Source organism: Delphinus delphis, chromosome 3 (assembly GCF_949987515.2).
Source record: "Delphinus delphis chromosome 3, mDelDel1.2, whole genome shotgun sequence".
NCBI lineage: Eukaryota > Metazoa > Chordata > Mammalia > Artiodactyla > Delphinidae > Delphinus > Delphinus delphis.
Window position 1 is genome coordinate 25,717,435 of NC_082685.1, and position 20,266 is coordinate 25,737,700.

At 42.1% G+C, this 20,266-nt stretch overlaps 1 protein-coding gene and 1 long non-coding RNA gene across 10 annotated transcripts in view; one reads left to right on the forward strand and one right to left on the reverse strand.

Moving 5' to 3' along the window:
• The window catches only part of LOC132423065 (uncharacterized), an 88,527-nt gene extending 72,102 nt beyond the window's left edge, over window positions 1-16,425 (reverse strand). For 3 of the 5 annotated variants that reach the window (XR_011246411.1, XR_011246412.1, XR_009518914.1), the window contains exon 1: window positions 16,329-16,425. This is a non-coding gene — a long non-coding RNA (uncharacterized lncRNA). The remainder of the gene's footprint in view (window positions 1-16,328) is intronic. The other 2 variants (XR_009518916.1, XR_009518913.1) reach the window with 2 other exon arrangements.
• A 375-nt stretch (window positions 16,426-16,800) lies between these two features.
• The window catches only part of FBXW11 (F-box and WD repeat domain containing 11), a 132,186-nt gene continuing 128,720 nt past the window's right edge, over window positions 16,801-20,266 (forward strand). For all 5 annotated transcript variants that reach the window (XM_060008397.2, XM_069540572.1, XM_060008395.1 and 2 more), the window contains exon 1: window positions 16,801-16,985. Coding sequence is in view for 3 of the 5 variants with exons in the window: in XM_060008395.1 (XP_059864378.1) it covers window positions 16,941-16,985 (45 nt within the window). In the remaining 2 variants the exon portion in view is untranslated. The remainder of the gene's footprint in view (window positions 16,986-20,266) is intronic.

The window sequence follows — 20,266 nt, forward strand, 5'->3', positions numbered from 1 at the left end:
AGATTCTTCTTGACCTACCTCCTAGAGAAATGGAAATAAAAACAAAAATAAACAAATGGGACCTAAGGAAACTTCAAAGCTTTTGCACAGCAAAGGAAACCATAAACAAGACCAACAGACAACCCTCAGAATGGGAGAAAATATTTGCAAATGAAGCAACTGACAAATGATTAATCTCCAGAATTTACAAGCAGCTCATGCAGCTCAATAACAAAAAAAAAAAACAACCCAAACCAAAAATGAGGAGAAGACCTAAATAGACATTTCTCCAAAGAAGATATACAGACTGCCAGCAAACACATGAAAGAATGCTCAACATCATTAATCATTAGAGAAATGCAAATCAAAACTACAATGAGAAATCATCTCACACCGGTCAGAATGGCCATCACCAAAAAATCCAGAAACAATAAACGCTGGAGGGAGTGTGGAGGAAAGTGAACACTCTTGCACTGCTGGTGGGAATGTGAATTGTTTCAGCCACTATGGAGAACAGTATGGAGGTTCCTTAAAAAACTACAAATAGAACTACCATATGACCCAGCAATCCCACTACTGGGCATATACCCTGAGAAAACCATAATTCAAAAAGAGTCATATACCAAAATGTTCATTGCAGCTCTATTTACAATAGCCCAGAGATGGAAACAACCTAAATGCCCATCATTGGATGACTGGATAAAGAAGATGTGGCCCATATATACAATGGAATATTACTCAGCCATAAAGAGAAACGAAATTGAGCTATTTGTAATGAGGTGGATAGACCTAGAGTCTGTCATACAGAGTGACGTCAGAAAGAAAAGGACAAATACCGTATGCTAACACATATATATGGAATTTAAGAAAAATAAAATGTCATGAAGAACCTAGGGGTAAGACAGGAATAAAGACACAGACCTACTGGAGAACGGACTTGAGGACATGGGGGGGGGGAAGGGTGAGCTGTGACAGGGCGAGAGAGACGCATGGACATATATACACTAACAAACGTAAGGTAAATAGCTGGTGGGAAGCAGCCGCATGGCACAGGGATATTAGCTCGGTGCTTTGTGACCGCCTGGAGGCGTGGGATAGGGAGGGTGGGAGGGAGGGAGACGCAAGAGGGAAGAGATATGGGAACATATGTATATGTATAACTGATTCCCTTTGCTATAAAGCAGAAACTAACACACCACTGTAAAGCAATTATACCCCAATAAAGATGTTAAAAAAAAAACAAAACTAAAAGCTGATTCTTTGAGAAGATAAACAAAATTGATAAACCATTAGCCAGACTCATCAAGAAAAAAAGGGAGAAGACTCAAATCAACAGAATTAGAAATGAAAAAGAAGAAGTAACAACTGACATTACAGAAATACAAAAGATCATGAGAGATTACTACAAGGAACTCTATATGACAATAAAATGGACAACCTGGAAGAAATGGACAAATTCTTAGAAATGCACAACCTGCCAAGACTGAAACAGGAAGAAACAGAAACTATGAACAGATCAATCATAATCACTGAAATTGAAACTGTGATTAAAAATCTTCCAACAAACAAAAGCCCAGGACCAGATGGCTTCACAGGCGAATTCTATCAAACATTTAGAGAAGAGCTAACACCTATCCTTCTCAAACTCTTCCAAAATATAGCAGAGGGAGGAACACTCCCAAACTCATTCTACGAGGCCACCATCACCCTGATACCAAAACCAGACAAGGATGTCACAAAGAAAGAAAACTACAGGCCAATATCACTGATGAACATAGATGCAAAAATCCTCAACAAAATACTAGCAAACAGAATCCAACGGCACATTAAAAGGATCATACACCATGATCAAGTGAGGTTTATTCCAGGAAGGCAAGAATTCTTCAATATACGCAAATCAATCAACGTGATACACCATATTAACAAATTGAAGGAGAAAAACCCTATGATCATCTCAGTAGATGCAGAGAAAGCTTTCGACAAAATTCAACACCCATTTATGATAAAAACCCTGCAGAGAGTAGGCATAGAGGAAACTTTCCTCAACATAATAAAGGCCATATATGACAAACCCACAGCCAACATCGTCCTCAATGGTGAAAAACTGAAGGCATTTCCACTAAGATCAGGAACAAGACAAGGTTGCCTGCTCTCACCACTCTTATTCAACATAGTTTTGGAAGTTTTAGCCACAGCAATCAGAGAAGAGAAGGAAATAAAAGGAATCCAAATCGGAAAAGAAGAAGTAAAGCTGTCACTGTTTGCAGATGACATGATACTATACATAGAGAATCCCAAAGATGCTACCAGAAAACTGCTAGAGCTAATCAATGATTTTGGTAAAGTTGCAGGATACAAAATTAATGCACAGAAAGCTCTGGCATTCCTATACACTAATGATGAAAAATCTGAAAGTGAAATCAAGAAAACACTCCCATTTACCACTGCAACAAAAAGAATAAAATATCTAGGAATAAACCTACCTAAGGAGACAAAAGACCTGTATGCAGAAAATTATAAGACACTGATGAAAGAAATTAAAGATGATACAAATAGATGGAGAGACATATCATGTTCTTAGATTGGAAGAATCAACATTGTGAAAATGACTCTACTACCCAAAGCAATCTACAGATTCAATGCAATCCCTATCAAACTACCACTGGCATTTTTCACAGAACTAGAACAAAACATTTCACAATTTGTATGGAAACACAAAAGACCCCGAATAGCCAAAGCAATGTTGAGAACGAAACACGGAGCTGGAGGAATCAGGCTCCCCGACTTCAGACTATACTACAAAGCTACAGTAATCAAGACAGTATGGTACTGGCACAAAAACAGAAAGACAGATCAATGGAACAGGATAGAAAGCCCAGAGATAAACCCACGCACATATGGACACCTTATCTTTGATAAAGGTGGCAGGAATGTACAGTGGAGAAAGGACAGTCTCTTCAATAAGTGGTGCTGGGAAAACTGGACAGGTACATGTAAAAGTATGAAATTAGATCACTCCCTAACACCATACACAAAAATAAGCTCAAAATGGATTAAAGACCTAAATGTAAGGCCAGAAGCCATCAAAAGCTTAGAGGAAAAGACAGGCAGAACACTCTATGACATAAATCACAGCAAGATCCTTTTTAACCCACCTCCTAGAGAAATGGAAATAAAAACAAAAATAAACAAATGGGACCTAAGGAAACTTCAAAGCTTTTGCACAGCAAAGGAAACCATAAACAAGACCAACAGACAACCCTCAGAATGGGAGAAAATAGTTTCAAATGAAGCAACTGACAAAGGATTAATCTCCAGAATTTACAAGCAGCTCATGCAGCTGAATAACAAAAAAAAAAAAACAACCCAATCCAAAAATGAGGAGAAGACCTAAATAGACATTTCTCCAAAGAAGATATACAGACTGCCAGCAAACACATGAAAGAATGCTCAAAATCATTAATCATTAGAGAAATGCAAATCAAAACTACAATGAGAAATCATCTCACACCAGTCAGAATGGCCATCATCAAAAAATCTAGAAACAATAAATGCTGGAGAGGGTGTGGAGAAAAGGGAACACTCTTGCACTGCTGGTGGGAATGTGAATTGGTACAGCCACTGTGGAGAACAGTATGATGGACGTTCCTTAAAAAACTACAAATAGAACTACCATATGACCCAGCAATCCCACTACTGGGCATATACCCTGAGAAAACCATAATTCAAAAAGAGTCATGTACGAAAATGTTCATTGCAGCTCTATTTACAATAGCCCTGAGATGGAAACAACCTAAATGCCCATCATCGGATGAATGGATAAAGAAGATGTGGCCCATATATACAATGGAATATTATTCAGCCATAAAGAGAAACAAAATTGAGCTATTTGTAATGAGGTGGATAGACCTAGAGTCTGTCATACAGAGTGAAGTAAGTCAGAAAGAAAAAGACAAATACCGTATGCTAACACATATATATGGAATTAAAAAAAAAATGTCATGAAGAACCTAGTGGTAAGACAGGAATAAAGACACAGACCTACTAGAGAATGGACTTGAGAATATGGGGAGGGGTAGGGTAAGCTATGACAAAGCGAGAGAGTGGCATGGACATATATACACTAACAAACGTAAGGTAGATAGCTAGTGGGAAACAGCCGCATAGCACAGAGAGATCAGCTCGGTGCTTTGTGACTGCCTGGATGGGTGGGATAGGGAGGGGGAAAGGGAGGGAGACGCAAGAGGGAAGAGATATGGGAACATATGTATATGTATAACTGATTCACTTAGTTGTAAAGCAGAAACTAACACACCATTGTAAAGCAATTATACTCCAATAAAGATGTAAAAAAAAAAAGAAAAAGAAATAAAATGATCAGAAACGGAAAGGAAGTGAAATTATCTCTCTGTAGATGACATTTTATATATAGAAAATCCTAAAGACTCCACCAAAACACTGTTAAATCCAATCAATGAATTCAGTAAAGATGCAGGATACAAAATTCATGTGCCAAAAGTAGTGGTGTTTTTACATAGTAAGTAGGAGTTATCTGAAAAATAAAGAAAACAATCCCATTTACAGAGGCATCAATAACAATAAAATAGTTAGGAATAAACTTAACCAAGGAGATGAAAGGGCTCTAATCTGAAAACTACAAGACGCTGATGTAAGAAATTGAAGACAACACAAATAAATAGAACAGTATCCTGTGTTCACTCATTGGAAGATTAATATTGTTAAAATGTTCATACTACCAAAAGTCATCTATAGATTCAATGCAATCCCTATCAAGATTCCAATGGCTTTTTGTGTGTGTGTGTGTGTGGTACGCGGGCCTCTCACTGTTGTGGCCTCTCCCATTGGGGAGGACAGGCTCTGGACGCACAGGCCCAGTGGCCATGGCTCACGGGCCCAGCTGCCCCGCAGCATGTGGGATCCTCCCGGACCGGGGCTCGAACCCGCGTCCCCTGCATTGGCAGGTGGACTCCCAACCACTGCTCCACCAGGGAAGCCCTCCAATGGCATTTGTTACAGAAGTAGAAAAGAAAAATTGTAAGGAACCACAAAAGACCCCAACTAGCCAAGCAGTCCTGAGAAAGAACAAAATGAAAGGCATCACACGGTCTGATTTCAAACTATAGTATAAAGCTATAGTAATCAAAACAGTATGATATTGCCATAAAAACAGACACATAGATCAATGGCACAGAATTGAGAGATTAGAAATAAACCAACCATACACAGTCAGCTAATATTTGATAAAGGAGCCAGGAATAGTCAATGGAGGAAAGAGATTCTTTTTAATTAACGGTGCTGGGAAAATTCACATGTAAAAGAATGAATCTAGGTCCCTGTGTTATACTACTCACAACAATTAACTTAAAATGGATTAAATACTTAACGTATGACCTGAAGCCACAAAACTCTTAGAAGAAAACACAGGGAAAAAGCTCCCTGACATGGGTCTTGGCAATGATTTTTTTGGATACGACACCTAAAGCACCATCAACAAAATAAAAACCAAACAAGTGGGACTTCATCAAACTAAAAAAGCTTCTGCGTGGCAAAAGAAACAATCAACAAAATGAAAATATAACGTACAGAATGGGAAAAAAATTTGTAAACCATTTATCTGATAAGGGATAAATATCCAAACTAAAGAACTCATATAACTCGATAGCAAAAAAACAATCCAATTAAAAAATGGGTGAGGGAATTCCCTGGAGGTCCAGTGGTTAGGACTCTGCACTTTCACTGCCGAGGTCCCAGGTTCAATACCTGATCGGGGAACTAAGATCCCGCAAGCCGCGTGGTGTGTCCAAAAAAATAATTAAAAATGGGCAAAAAACGACAATGAGATATCACCTGTTAGAACTGTTATCATCAAAAAGATAAGAGATAAATGCTGGTGAGGATGTAAAGAAATGGGAACCTTTGTGTACTGCTGGCAAGACTGTAAACTGGTATAGCCACTATGGAAAACAGTATGGAGGATCCCCCCTCCCCAAATAAAAACTGAACTACCAATGATCCAGCAATTCCACTTCTGGGAATATATCCAAAGGAAATGAAAACACTAACTCAAAAAGACATCTGCGCCCCAATGTTCATAGCAGCATTATTAAAAATAGCCAAGACATGGAGAAACCTAAATTTCAATTAATGAATGAATAAAGAAGTTTTGACACACACATACACACACATACACACACACATTGAAATATTATTCAGCCATAAAAAATGAGAAAATCCTTCCATTTGTGACAACATGGATGGACCCTGAAGGCATTATGCTAACTGATATAAGTCAGACAAAGACAAATATCATATAATCATGTGGAATCTAAAAAATTACAAAGAACTGAATGCAAGATACAGAGAACAGACTGGCAGTTGCTAGAGGCAGGGGTTGAAGGACAGGCAAAATGGGGTGAAGATGGGCAAGAGGTAGAAACTTCCAGCTATAAAATAAATCATGAGCTATAACATACAGCATGGTGACTATAATTGTATTGTATATCTGAAAGTTGCTAAGAGATTAGATCTTAAAAGTTCTCATCACAAGAAAAAAATTGTAATTATGTGTGGCTTAACTAGTCTTACTGTGGTGATCATTCTGCAATAAATACAAACATTGAATTATTATGTTGTAAACCTGAAACTAATATATTTTATGTTATCATATCTCAGTTAAAAAACAATGTGTCTAAGTCCTAACCCCTGGGTACTTGTGAATGTGAACTTATTTGGAAAAGGGTCTTTACAGATACAATTAAGGATCTTGAGATGAGATCACTGTGGATTAACCAAGTGGGACCTAAATCCAATGACAAGTATCCTCATAAGAAGAGCAGAAACACAGAAGGCCATGTAAAGAGGGAGGCAGAGATTGGAGTTATGAAACTACAAGCCAAACAATGCCTGGAACAGCTAGAAGAGGCACAGAAGGATGCTTCTCTAGAGCCTTTGGAGGGAGTGTGGCCCTGCCCACACGTTGATTTTGAACTTCTGGCCTTCAAAACTGTGAAAGAATAAATTTCTGTTGCTCTGTCATGAAGTTTGTGGTAATTTGTTATAGGAGCCCCAGGAACCTAATATAATAGAAGACCAACATCTTTAAGGGTGGAAAGAAGAACTTCTTAACCTAGAATTCTAAATCTAGCTAAAATATCCTTCAAGAAATGACGAATAAAGGCATTTTCAGATAAAAGAAAAACCAAAAGAATTCATTGTCAGCAGGGAGGTACTGCAAAAAATGGTAAAGGAAGTCTTCAGACTGAAAGGAAATGATACCAGATGGAAAACTGGATATGCAGGAAAGAATAAAGAGAAGCACAAATGGTAAATAACTGGGTAACACATAAAAGACTATTTTCTTCCCTCTGACTTTTAAAAGAAATACATAATACTGCTTAAAGCAAAATGTATAGCTTTGCCTTGTGAGGTTTCTAATGTATGTAGACATAATACCTATGACATCTATGGCATAAAAGATGGGAAGGGATAAATGGATCCGTACAGTTGCCAGGTTTCTGTATTTTAGGTGAAGTGTTAAAATATTAATTCTAAGTAAATGAAAAGTTAAGGAGGTATATTGCAATCCCTGGAACAACCACTAAGAAAATACTGAACAGATATAGCTAAAAAGCCAATAGATCAGGACTTGGTGCTCACTGGGTTGAGTGGAGCGCTTTAAGTGGGATGTGGCAGAGGATGCTAAAGATTGTTCTAAGGAAAAGGAACAAAAGGATTGGTAATAAAATTGCTTATAGCAAAGGAGATTAGAATGGACATTGTAGTGGGTTGAAGAGTGGCCTCCCCAAAATATTCCTACCCAGAGTCTCAGAATGTGATCTTATTTGGAATTGTGTCTTTGTAGATGCAATTAAAGATCTCAAGCTAAGATCACCTTGGATTAGGGTGGGCCAATGATGGGTTTCTTACAAGACACAGACACAGAGGAGAAACACAGAGACAAAGAGAAGAAGGCCATGTGAAGACAGAGATAGAAACTGGAATTACACTGCCACAAGAAAAGGAACCAGGAACAACCAGAAACTGGAAGAGGTAAAAAAGGCAAAAGAATGAGGTTGGACCCTTACCTTACACCATACACAAAAATGAACTCAAAACAGATCAAAGACCTAAATTTAAGAGCTAAAACTATACAACTCTTAGAAGGAAACAGGGAAAAAGCTTCATGAGATTGGATTTGGCAGTAATGCCTTGGCTATGACACCCAAAGTACAGGCAACAAAAGAAAAATATTTACATAAAAATTTATAACTTTTTTGCATCAAAGGATACTATCAACAGAGTGAAAATATTGGAGAAAATATTTTAAAATTATATATTTGATAAGAAATTAATATCTAAAATATATAAAGAACTCTTACTCTGAGGGAATATGGTCCTGCCCACGCCTTGATTTCAGACTTCTGGTCTCCAGAAAGGTGAGAGGATAAATTTCTGTTGTTTTAAGCCACAAGTTTATGGTCATTTGTTGTGATAGCCACAGGAAACTAATATGGTTACACTGAGACTGCAGAAGTGAAATAAGACAGAAATGGTAACAGAAGACTCAGAGAGAGAAGACCAGGTAGATGCGATACATCATTACAAAGAAGAGCTAGAGCAGGACTTTGTCCAGTTCTCCTGTGGGAACTGTGGGCTGTGTATGGTCCCTTAGAGGTACTAGCTCAGTGAGATCTTGTACTCCCAGGCCAGGTGTAATGGTGAATGGCCAATCACAGCAATCCCAGCTTCATAAAGGCATGGGTATCCAGGGCCTCAGACCTCTCAGGGACGAAGGTCTGGGACACCCTTCAATGCAAGCCACCTACAACAGCAGAAGCATTACAGTCAAGGGTAAAGGAGGAAATCTAGAACACAGAGAAAGGAAGATGACAAATTTACAGCCTTGGCAACAACTGCAGCAGAGGGGGCTGTCGCTCATCCCTCTAACATTCTTCTTCTAAATTTTCTCCTAGACATTGCGACCAATCCCAATCTTGAAGCAGTTGGGACGAGGTGAACTTAATGTAAAATATTACAAGTAGATCTGAGCGGTCTGCAGGATGATCTGTAGCAGATGGTGCGTGTTCAAACCTAGATTCCTTAAACCTCCTCTCCTGGCTTCCGTGTGCTTTCCTTTCTAAAGGCCCACACCAACTACTCTTTGGAGGACGGTCCTCCTGCTGGTGATGCTTTGCACAGTCAGAAGTGCCTGGGGGCAGACTGACTGATCTAGGACCAGGAAAGCCAAGCTCTCACCCCTCAAGTCAGGACAAACTCTGAGGAGTAATTTACATTCTGGAGCACCACACAGGATCAGCCTGCAGCTCAAACTCCTCTCTGTGGAACTCTGCCTGAGAGCACAACTTCCCTTTTTTGCTTTCCTCACTCTCTAACAGGTTTCTCCTGGGAGCACTTCTTAATAAAGCCCTTTACAGTATCCTCGACTCAGGGTCTGCTTCTGGGGAACCCAAGCTGAGGCAGGGGAAGAGATGTCTTGACTTGCCCAGTTATAATGTGGTACATGTATGTCCTAGGTATTTCATGTCAAAGTGCTCTCCTGGGGCATTTTTTGGGGTTGCTATTCTCAGATGAGAGATACCACCTCCTCTGGCTAGCTACCTGAAATCCCCCTCCTCTTAATCTAGCGCTTCCTGTGGTATACTCTCAACAAGGCATGCCTGTTGAGACCATCCTGACCCTCCAGATGGTCCTCTTGGTCAACAACTATTTCAAAACAATCTTTTTGTGGTATCTACAGCTGGTCCCCACAAACCATGCATCTTTGCCCCTCAGAACTTGGGAAGTATGAGCCCTTCCCAAGACAGGTATGTCCCCTCTGTGGCCACAGGCTGTCCCCACTCAGCCGTTGGCCCCCGCACTTACTTTTTCAGACATGAATGAGGAACCAGTGCCCATGGTCAGTACTAAGAAGACTTGTTCATATAAGAATGAACATTTCTCATAGCAATGGTATGCAACTTTGAAGATTATTTCCAAGTTATTATGGCAAATATTACATAGTGGTCTGTTAGCAAAATTATTTTAAATTATCATTAAAATTCAACTCAATCTTCCTTCAGTTTTTTTGAAAGCAAAGTTTTGGAAACCACCTGACTAGTAAAATGATTTTTTTGTATATTCACTGGAGAAATTCACTTTCTCAATTTCTGGGAAATATACCAAAAAGTCTTTACCAAGATTTATTAAATGAATATGAATTTTACTGGTATAGCACACATCATCTACCAAAATTCCTTTGTGTTCACCAAATTCAGCCTCCCTTGCAGTTTCTTAGGGCCTCGTGATTAGGCACTGACCAATGAATAGTGAGCAGGAGTAATGTGCTTCTGAGTATGCTGGTGAGCTTCCCCTCTGCCCCAGCAATACTGGAGACCATGAAAACTATAAGATGGAGGGCTAGCTGACTCCATTAGACCTTGTATGAACAAGACATGTATATAAAGTCACTACGTTTCCAGGGTGTGGACACTTAGTAATATGTCAACTTGACTAAGCTAAACTACATTTCCCAGAATTCTGTTCACCTACATTTCTGATCAGGGTGGGCCACCAGACAGTCTGGTGTAGGGATTTGGAAGGTGGAAGTGAAACTGTAGTCATTTTGCAGCCCATATACATTGTCACTGATCTGCTTGCTCACTCACCTCCTTGGCATGAGGAAAGGCCCTGCCTGCAATCACTCCACCTTCCCCTAAAGCCTCTTTCAGCTTCTCTAATTCCTGGGCAGGCCTGTGTGTGTTCAGTTCTCTGGCAAAGGGCTCCAGCCTCTTCAGGACGTCCATACCACCAAGGTCAGGGGCAATAACAACTGACACAGGTTTCATCTGTCCTCATGGACTCCAGTTTGGCTTATGCCTGCTCTCCCCACCTTACATCCATCTTCTCGTCCTGACTGCCTTCCCCGTGGACTTGAAGATCCAGCATCGACTGCAAAGACTGCAACCTTACAGAGATTGCTTGGACAATTACATGAGGTCAACTTCTTGTAAAAAAAAAAAAAAAAAAAAAAAAAAAAAGCCCCTTAGTAACACCCTTAGTGGTTCTGCTTCTCTGACTGAATTCTGAATATACAGAGAGTTAATTTGTCATGGTGGCACAGTGTATTCTATTCTAATACAATCTTTTTTTACTCTTTCACTTGGTGGTCTTAAGTGACCTGATAAGTTAAAGAAACAAAAAAGCATTGGGAAGATACAAATATTAATTTTAATACATGTTTGCCAATACATTAATTGATGAAATGTTTTTCCTCATGTGCTTTAAATGTATTTTCCTAAAAATTATAGAACTAAAGATTCACCTCATCTAACATCTATTATTGTTATGCCACCTATCAAACCAGTCAGCCAAGTTAGACTCTCAGAAAAAGTCTGGCTTTTGTTTTTCAGTTCAAATAAACGTGTTCATATGTATTTCATGATAACTATCTTCTTTTCTAGATTCTATACATAGATGGATAAGGCATGGAACCTTACCATGTGGATAAAACAGAGAGCTGCTACCTTCAATACTTCTTCCCAACATTCTCTTTCCTTTGGTTTCACATGATTCTCCTTCAAGAGAATTTTGTTCTTTACGTTAGTTGGGAATGAGTTAAGTCAAAATTTCACTGCACTACCCTTCTCTACAATGTATTTGAATTCAGAAAACCCAGCACAGGTCAAAATATACCCTTTTCAAATGCCACCCTTGGGACTTCCCTGGTGGTCCAGTGGTAAAGAATCTGCCTTCCAGTGCAGGGAACAGGGGTTTGATCCCTGGTTGGGGAACTAAGATCCCACATGCCACGCCCATGTGCTGCAAACTACAGAGCCTATGCGCTCTGGAGCCTACGCGCCACAACTAGAGAGAAACCCACACGCTGCAACGAAGAGCCTGCATGCTGCAACTAAGACCGACACAGCCAAAAAAAAAAAAAAAAAAAAAAAAAAAAGTCACCCTTTACCTGAAAAAGTATTTGTAAGAAAGGGAAAGACAAAAAGCCCTACCAAGTGTTTAGGTGACTTGATTAAAAGTGCCTTGATTAAAAGAGAACTGAGGGACCTCCCTGGTGGTGCAGTGGTTAAGAATCCGCCTGCCAATGCAGAGGACACGGGTTCGAGCCCTGGTCCAGGAAGATCCCACACGCTGCGGAGCAACTAAGCCTGTATGCCGTAACTACTGAGCCTGCGCTCTAGAGCTCGCAAGCCAAAACTACTGAGCCCGTGTGCCACAGCTATTGAAGCCCGTGCACCTAGAGCCTGTGCTCTGCAACGAGAAGCCACCACAATGAGAAGCCCGTGCACCACAACAAGGAGTAGCCCCCTTTCACTAAAACTAGAGAAAGCCCACGTGTAGCAACGAAGACCCAACGCAGCCAAAAATAAATAAATAAAATTAAAAAAAAAAAAAAGAGAACTGAGTTCATGACTTCCCTAGTGGTCCACTGGATAAGGCTCTGTGCTTCCAAGGGGGCACAATTTCGATCCCTGGTTGGGGAACTAGGATCCCCGCCCCCCCCAAAGAAAGAGAGAACTGAGTTCAGTATTTTGAACGAGCTCTTTTTTGGGGGGTACCTCTGTTAGTTATCTGTTGCTGCGTAATAAATTATCTCAAAATTTAGCACCTTAAAAGTAATGAACATTTATTATCTCCCACAGCCTCTGTGGGGCAGGGGTCCAAGAATGGCTTGGATGGGTAGTCCTGGCTTAGGGTCTCTCATGAGGTCAAGATTTGAATGGGGCTAGTCATCGAAGGATTAACTGGGGCAGGAGGAGATGGCTTCCAAGATGGCTCACTCACAGGTCTGGAAAGTTAGTGCTGGTTGTTGGCAGGTGGCCTCAGTTCCTTACCACATGGACATCCCCTAGGGCTGCTTAAGTGTCATCATGACACGGCAGCTTGCTTCCTCCAGAGTGAGTAACCCAAGAGAGAAAGAGCAAGGAGGAACGCACAACTCTTACGATCTAGTCTTGGAAGTCACACACCCTCACATCTGCCACACTCTCTTTTGTGAAAATTTAATACAAAAAATTATTAACTAGTAACAGGGTATTAAGTACTAAGGGGGTAAAGACAACTCTAAAGAATACAGAAATAGCAGTTATAGGGAGATGCTACTACCTTTAGGGCTGAGGCAGAGAACTCAAGGAAGGAACAAACTGGGAAGAATCCTCCCACCCCCACTGCTAGGATGAGATTCAGATCTCACTAGAGAGAGGATAGTTATGGCCCATTGGATGATGTTGCTGAGGGGCTACAGGCTGGGGCTGGAAAGCAGGAAACTGCCCGCTAAGGTGCCACTGAACTCACTGGGAAGCACTCTCTAGATGTTCTAGCCACACGTGTGTGTGTGTGTGTGTGTGTGTGTGTGTGAGTGTGTGTATGTAGAGAGAGGGATACGGTTCTGCAAACCATCTGCTACTGTGTGCCACAAAGGCAAGAAGGAAAAGAAAGTATTCTGGAACAAGGAAGAGAAGACCCTTTGGCTGGTCTCCTCTAGGGCTCTCTATTGACAAAGTTAAGCACTGTGCCAGCTGCCAGGGGAGAAATATTTACAGGGTCCCACTCCAGTATTTCAAAGCATGGAAAAGAAGGCTGGATTTGGAACTGAGAGGCTATAAATTGATAACAGGCACCCATATGCTCTGCTGCAGAAAAATAAATGTATTTCATTATGAAATGCTGTCTTAGACCCCAGTGGCAGTGTTACATTATGTACACAGTATGTACATCATACTACCTTTGTACAATCTGAACAATTCTGAATTCTGAAGCCTATCCGGACCTCGGGGTTTTGGTTAAGGGATTGTGGACCTGTACCAGTTTGCTGTTAGCATGTCATATAAACCCCAGTGCAGATCTATCTGAAAAACTGGGGGGAAAATATGCCTCAAGGTCTTCTGCCTTTATCTATGACCAAATCTAATCGCCAGTCAGCATCAAGCCTAAAGCAATAAAAATACCCGAGGGTCTGAGTTCTTGTTTGAGAAGAGGAGAGAGCAAAGTGATAAGCCTAGGCTCGGTTTGCCTCTTAAACAGCTTGGGAATGACTTCTATCGTATACATAACTTTTTCATCTTACTGAGCTCCTGGAATTTGACCCAATAAAATCAGTATTTTTTTTACCTCTTAAGGTGGGATATGGTTTTAATAAAAGGAGAGAAACCTTGAGTTATCTCCATTACAGTTCCAATGCCAAGGGTTGCAAACTCAAATATCTATATGGGTTAAGCATACAACTTAAATGAGTAAAGCTTGCAGATATAAGGCAACAGGGAGCAGTGGTAACAGTGGCAATCTATAGAGTAAATGCCTCATATAAAGAAGGTAATTGCTACTTAACCCCTGCATACTGTTGCCATGCAGATCCAGAAGAGCAAGATAGTCTAACTTTTCAAGAGAAATTAGAAATTTGGATTTTCAATTGTGAGACTGTTGAATTTTGAAACAATAAAAAAGACAGTGCAGGATAAACAGACATACTGGGGGTTCATACTCAGCTTGTGACTCCTACCCTAGCCCTATGTGCTAGGTCCGTGGCAAGTGCTGACACTTTAGAGGTCTTGATAGGCTGTTACGTTAGTGGCCCCCAACGAACCACGACTCTGTATTCACAACCTTGTGTAGTCCCTTCCCACACTGACTCTGGGCTTTGCCATGTGGCTTGTTTTAGCCAATGGGACATTAGCAAGTTGCGTGCAACCAAAGGCTTGATAAGCCTTTGTTCATTGGGGCTTGTCCTCTTGGAAGCTAGTCACCATGCAGAAGCCTGAATGGTAAGAAACGAGGTAAAGAGAGAGGCCCTCGAGGATAACCCGTTTTGATGAGCTCCCAGCTGATCGTAATCCCATAAGTAACTTCAGCTTATACTATGTGGGCCCAGCTGAGTCCAGTTAACCCACACAATTGTAAAGAATAATAAAGCACTGGTATTTTAAGCTACTAAGCCTTGGAGGTGGTTTATTATGATGCAATAGGTAACTGAAACAGAGGTCATTTATTTCAGCCCCTTTATTTTACTAATGAATGTCTCAAGGCCCAGACAAGCAAAAGGATATGGTGAAATTCAGACAGCAAATTAGTGGCAATAACTTTCCAGTTCTGTGCTCTTTCTTCCCATTGCTTTTCTTTCGATTCCTCTGGTGGAAAGCATCAGATAAGGACTATAAAACTTAAAACTCTACGTACACGGAACTTACACTGTGTCCTGCATGCATACAAATTACTGTAATAACTTGGTCCTTGGAAATGGAAAGATTTCTAGGTCTTGTCCCTTCACTCTACAGGTGCAGAGAATGCAAAACACTTGAGAAAGAAAAGCAGACATTCGGAAGCTGGCGTGATACAATCAGACAGGCAGTAATGTTACTAGATGATAGCCTGGCCCTCTTAGCTAGGCCTCGTGTTCCCCTGTTGAATACAAATTTCACGGAACATAAACGTTAGATGAAGCCATTCTGTGACCATGATAGATCAATATAAAAGCAAGACCGCTCCTTAATTACATTTGAACACAGATAAAACATGACATTGTCCAAACCATAAAAAAGGACCAAACATCCCCCATCCTGGCTAATGACGGACTCCTGCTTCTCTACCAATTAGACCTTCAGCCTCAGTCTAGCATTCCTTCCTTCTAGGTAAGATTTATCGAGATACCCAATCATAGAATCACCCCCACTTCCTGACAGCATCTTATCCAGAGTAAAGCCTCGCTTCCAAATAACCTGACAACTCCTACTGAAATGCCCCACAGTTCTTCGTGGTGTGTGATCTCCCTTCCTGCAACCAGTCAGAAACCCAACTTGTTCAACTATCCGCCCGCCCCCTGGTCGTCTTTGGTTAGAGGGTACTGACAGACCTGACAAAGTTCACATAGCGCTGGAGGCAGAATTCACCAGAAGGAGTCTCCAGATCTCCAGCTGTGTTCCTTCTTAGCACCTATCACTCTTGTGGTTAATGCCTGTCTTCCCCCCCCACCCCCCACTAGAATTAAGCTCCATAAGAAGAGAGCCCTTGTCTGTAAGGCTCAGAGCTGATTCCCAGTGCCTAGACTGGTACCCGGCAGAGGCTGGAAGTTTAAAAAACATTTTCTGAACAAATGAATAAGAGGGGCTCAATATACACAGGCTCCCTTTCACCTCTCAGCTCCTCCCAGTACCTGGTGCATACAGACCATAAACCTCCTCTTCCCCAACTAAATTTCCAAACCCCTCCCTCCCGGGACGCCCATACTCTCAGAGCTTTGCCCGAACTTCTCTCTTTCGCTGGCCCCCTCCCACACCTGAGCCCCAAAACCATCCCCTCCAAAAGTATCTAGAACCCACCTGTCGCCAACACCTCACTCTACCACAGACGACAGCGCACCAGCCGCTCCGCTACCTAGGCGTCCTGTGCCCTGCAGACACCGACCGCGCATGTGCGGAAATCAGTCGCGCACGCAGGATATCTGTCAAGCGAAGAGTTGCCTCCGAGTTTCCGTCCGGGTCTGGGTAGCCTTGGGCTGCCAGGAAGTCAGGAGAAACTAGCCGGAAAGAGAACCCGAGCGCAGGGCTTTCTGGGACATGTAGTCGTATCGCTCCCGAGGCCCCACCTTGAGGCACCCCTTAATTCTTTAGGTCTGCACGTCTCGCATTCACAGTCCAGTGCTACTTTCGGCTCAGAATTCAGCTTCGAGCTGTCAGGAGAGATTGGCCTGGTGTCGGCTTCTCGTTCCCACAACGCTCTACAGGGCCTGCGGCGCCTGCTGGGAGCTGTAGTCCTAGCTCTGCGTACTGCGTTCGCCGAGGGGGAGGGCGGAGCTGCCGGCGGCCCGGGCGGGCTGGCAGCTAGAGTGGGTGCGATAGCCGCCTCCGCCTCTGCCGCCTCCGCCGTCGCCTCCTCCGCCCGGGCTGTTCGCTGCTGCGCGGGGAGAGCGAGGCGGGGCCGCCGGGGCCGCCATGGAGCCCGACTCGGTGATTGAGGACAAGACCATCGAGCTCATGGTGAGTGCGGGCCGTTGGACCGTCCGTTCTTCCGAGCGTCCGGCTCCGGGCGGGCCTGCCCACCTCCCGCGCGAGGTCGGCCCTGACCCTTCTTCGCTGCCTCGGCCGGGACCTGGGCCCCCCGCCTTCCCTGGCCTCCGGCCCGGCGCGGTTCCTCCGGATCCCTCGAGATTTCAGGCCGGACCTGGCCCGGCCCCCTCCTTGCCCCTCGTTTTTCCTCCCTCCCCCCCGTTTTTCCTCCCTCCCTTCCTCCTGTCTCTTGGCCCATGTCTCGAACGACCCTCGCTCGCTTATGCTGTGGCCTTAGCTCGCACTAGCTCTAGCATCTTATTCCCCCTTTAGAAGGGATTTTTTTCTTTCTTTCTTTTTTTCTCTGTTTCTCCGGTCCAGGCCTGCATCGCTCTTGCAAGCCCCACTCAGGCCGAGTGAGATGCTGATGGGAGAGGGTACCGAGAAGATCGGTTAGGGTCTCGGCCTCCGCGTCCTAGAAGGGGTCTCAGCACCCTGTCTTCAACCTAGGGCTATGAGGATGCCGGCACAGGCCCTACAGGGGTGGAGGTGGAGAGCTCTCGGATTTGAAGAAGTGGCCGATAAGGGGCCTCTTTCCCGGCCCCCTGTGGTGTCCGGCTTCTCGGACAAAGGGTTTCTTACTCGGCCGAGAGGGATGTTTGCATAGCAAGGCCCCAGGTACTCTGGATTCCATCTCCCAGGAAAGAGAAACTGTAACTTCACGTTTTCCAAAGCTGCTTTGGGAAATTGGGGAGGAGGGGGGAGGGGTTGTCCTCGTCACTGCCGCCAGTTCTTTCTTCTAGAAAAAGAGGGAGGGGGGGTGTCCTAGGGCCCTGGGGCGGCGATCACTCTTCTGTTAGAAACCTTTGGTAGCTAGGCCAAACTTCCTGGCCCCGCGAACACCCCAGCCCCCTTCCGCCTTAGGACTTTGAGTCAGAACGGGTTTTTAGAAACAGGACCACGAGAGAGTGGCTAGTAGAAATGAAGAATTTCCTACTTGGTGGATGATTTGGTGGAAGAAGTAAAATATGGCAATTTGAGCGTTAGGGAAATCAAACTGGGCTCCGGAGGGTTGGGAGGGGGAAGTCTTTGCCTCAGCAAACGGACATGCTCAGGTTTTCCTCCTGTGGAAACCTTGACAGTTTCTTTGTATCTCTCCTAACACAGTAACAACTTTTACCCCAGGGTTGAGAGGAAAGGTGAAAGACTCTACTTAACACAGCAAAATGTTTTCCTAGCCAGATTTTCTCCAGTGTGAAAATGTTTATTGAGTCAGTGATTCCACTGGGTAGGGTCGGTGACATCAGAGCCACTTCCCCCATTTAATGCTATAAATAATAAATGGTGACACTGAAAGTCTGTTGGATAGCTGCATGGTTTCTGTGGATGATGGTATCTGGGGAGTTGAGATGCATGTTTTAAAAATGGAAGTACAGTAGCATAAATACAGAGGCAGCTTAATATTTGCTGTCCTTTGCATAATTCACTAGACTTCTCCAGCAGTCTTGAAAACTAGAGGAAAAAAAGCTCTGGTAGTTTCTGATGTGTGTGTGTGTGTGTGTGGGTATGTGCACGTATGGCTGCTTTCTAAGGGATACTGATACTTATGAGTTTTTGATGTTCATTTATTAAGTAATTTTTCCTTTCAGTACAATTTATCAAACTTTTGAGGTCAAGCCTTTGATATTCTTCAAATTTTGTATGGGGTTATTTTGGTAAAATATCTTAATTGGAGTTACATAGTACATATTCTTATGTGTGTATAATACATGTACTTACAACAGGAGGAGTACTGCATAGCAAAAAATTGTAACTTGGTACCTCTTTGAAATTGGCTGTTCAGTGCTCCTTCCATTTCCATTCATTTAAAAAATAACTAGGGACTTCCCTGGTGGTCCAGTGGTTACGACTCAGTGCTTTCACTGCCGAGGGCCCTGGTTTGATCCCTGGTCAGGGAACTAAGATCCCACAAACTGCACCGTGTGGCCTAAATAAATAAATAGTATTTGTTTGCAAAAGAATTAGAGTAAGTACAGTGTAATCCATTTAATGTCTTTGAATGGATGTAGAAAAAAATTTCTGGCCTAAATATACTAGCATCCAGTGCTCATAAGTTTTGATTTTACATGATTGTACTTGTCTATGACCTGAAAAGATATTTCAGCCTTTTCAAGGACGTTATAAACTGGGATTCTTAGAAAATTTAACAAAGTAGTTCTCTAGATCAATTTTACAATGGCTTTTTTTTTTTTACAATGGCTTTTTTTTTTTTTTTTACAATGGCTTTTTATAAACGGATTTTTATATTCCCTCAAAGGGCTATCAGTTAAGCAGTTAAGACTCTTAGGCAACTCTTTTCCTAAACATATATATTTATTTTAGTGTAGTTGATAGCACAGGTACTTAACAACTGATTTACTAAATCCAGGATCAGATGTAGGAATGATAATGCCTTGAAATCTAATTGCATGTGGCTTTCTGTATTCACTGCATTTTAATTAGAGTTTCCAGAACTAGGTTAAAAACATTTACATTTCAAAATAACATGATGAAAGGAGGGGGAGGGGTTAAACTGATGGTATTTTGAAAGCCTAAAGCATGAAATATTTTTAGAATTTTATGAGTCAGCTTCAGTACTCAAATATTTGTGATTGTGCTGCCTGTACCAGTTCGGTACTTAATGGTTAACAGGATAACTTTCATTTGATATTCCAGAGCTTGCTGTTTCAAAGAAAGGAAACAGTTCTTGGGTTTCACCAATTTCTTAATCTTCATTCCTCTACTTTCTTTGATTTTGATTCTTTCTTTTTTTCTTGCAGTTTTTTAGTTTACTAGGAAGTAAAACTGGTGATAGCAGAATAATTAAATCTTCAAAATATAACCCCCATTGTGACTCCTACCCCTGCCTGTGGCCAGGTCCACAAAAAGTGCTTCTGCAGCTGACCTACCTCGTAGGATTCAGTCTTTAATATAGACTATAAACTCTTCATCGAGCCAACTGAATTTACGATTGCTGATAGTGAATAATTTAACCACCAAATGACTTTGGCGGCTTGATGTGGGCCCAGTACTGTACCTAGTTTGTGGGACTGTTTTTCAAACTTCTGACTTTGGTAAAATTAGCTTTATTATTAATGAGGTAGAAAAGTAGTAATCCATTTGGAAATACACAAAAGTTCACCAGACTTTGTCTAGTGTGGTGGACTTCACCGGAAAGAATGAAACCTGTGCATTGTGTGTCACATGATATTTAACACTTGAGTTAGAAGTAG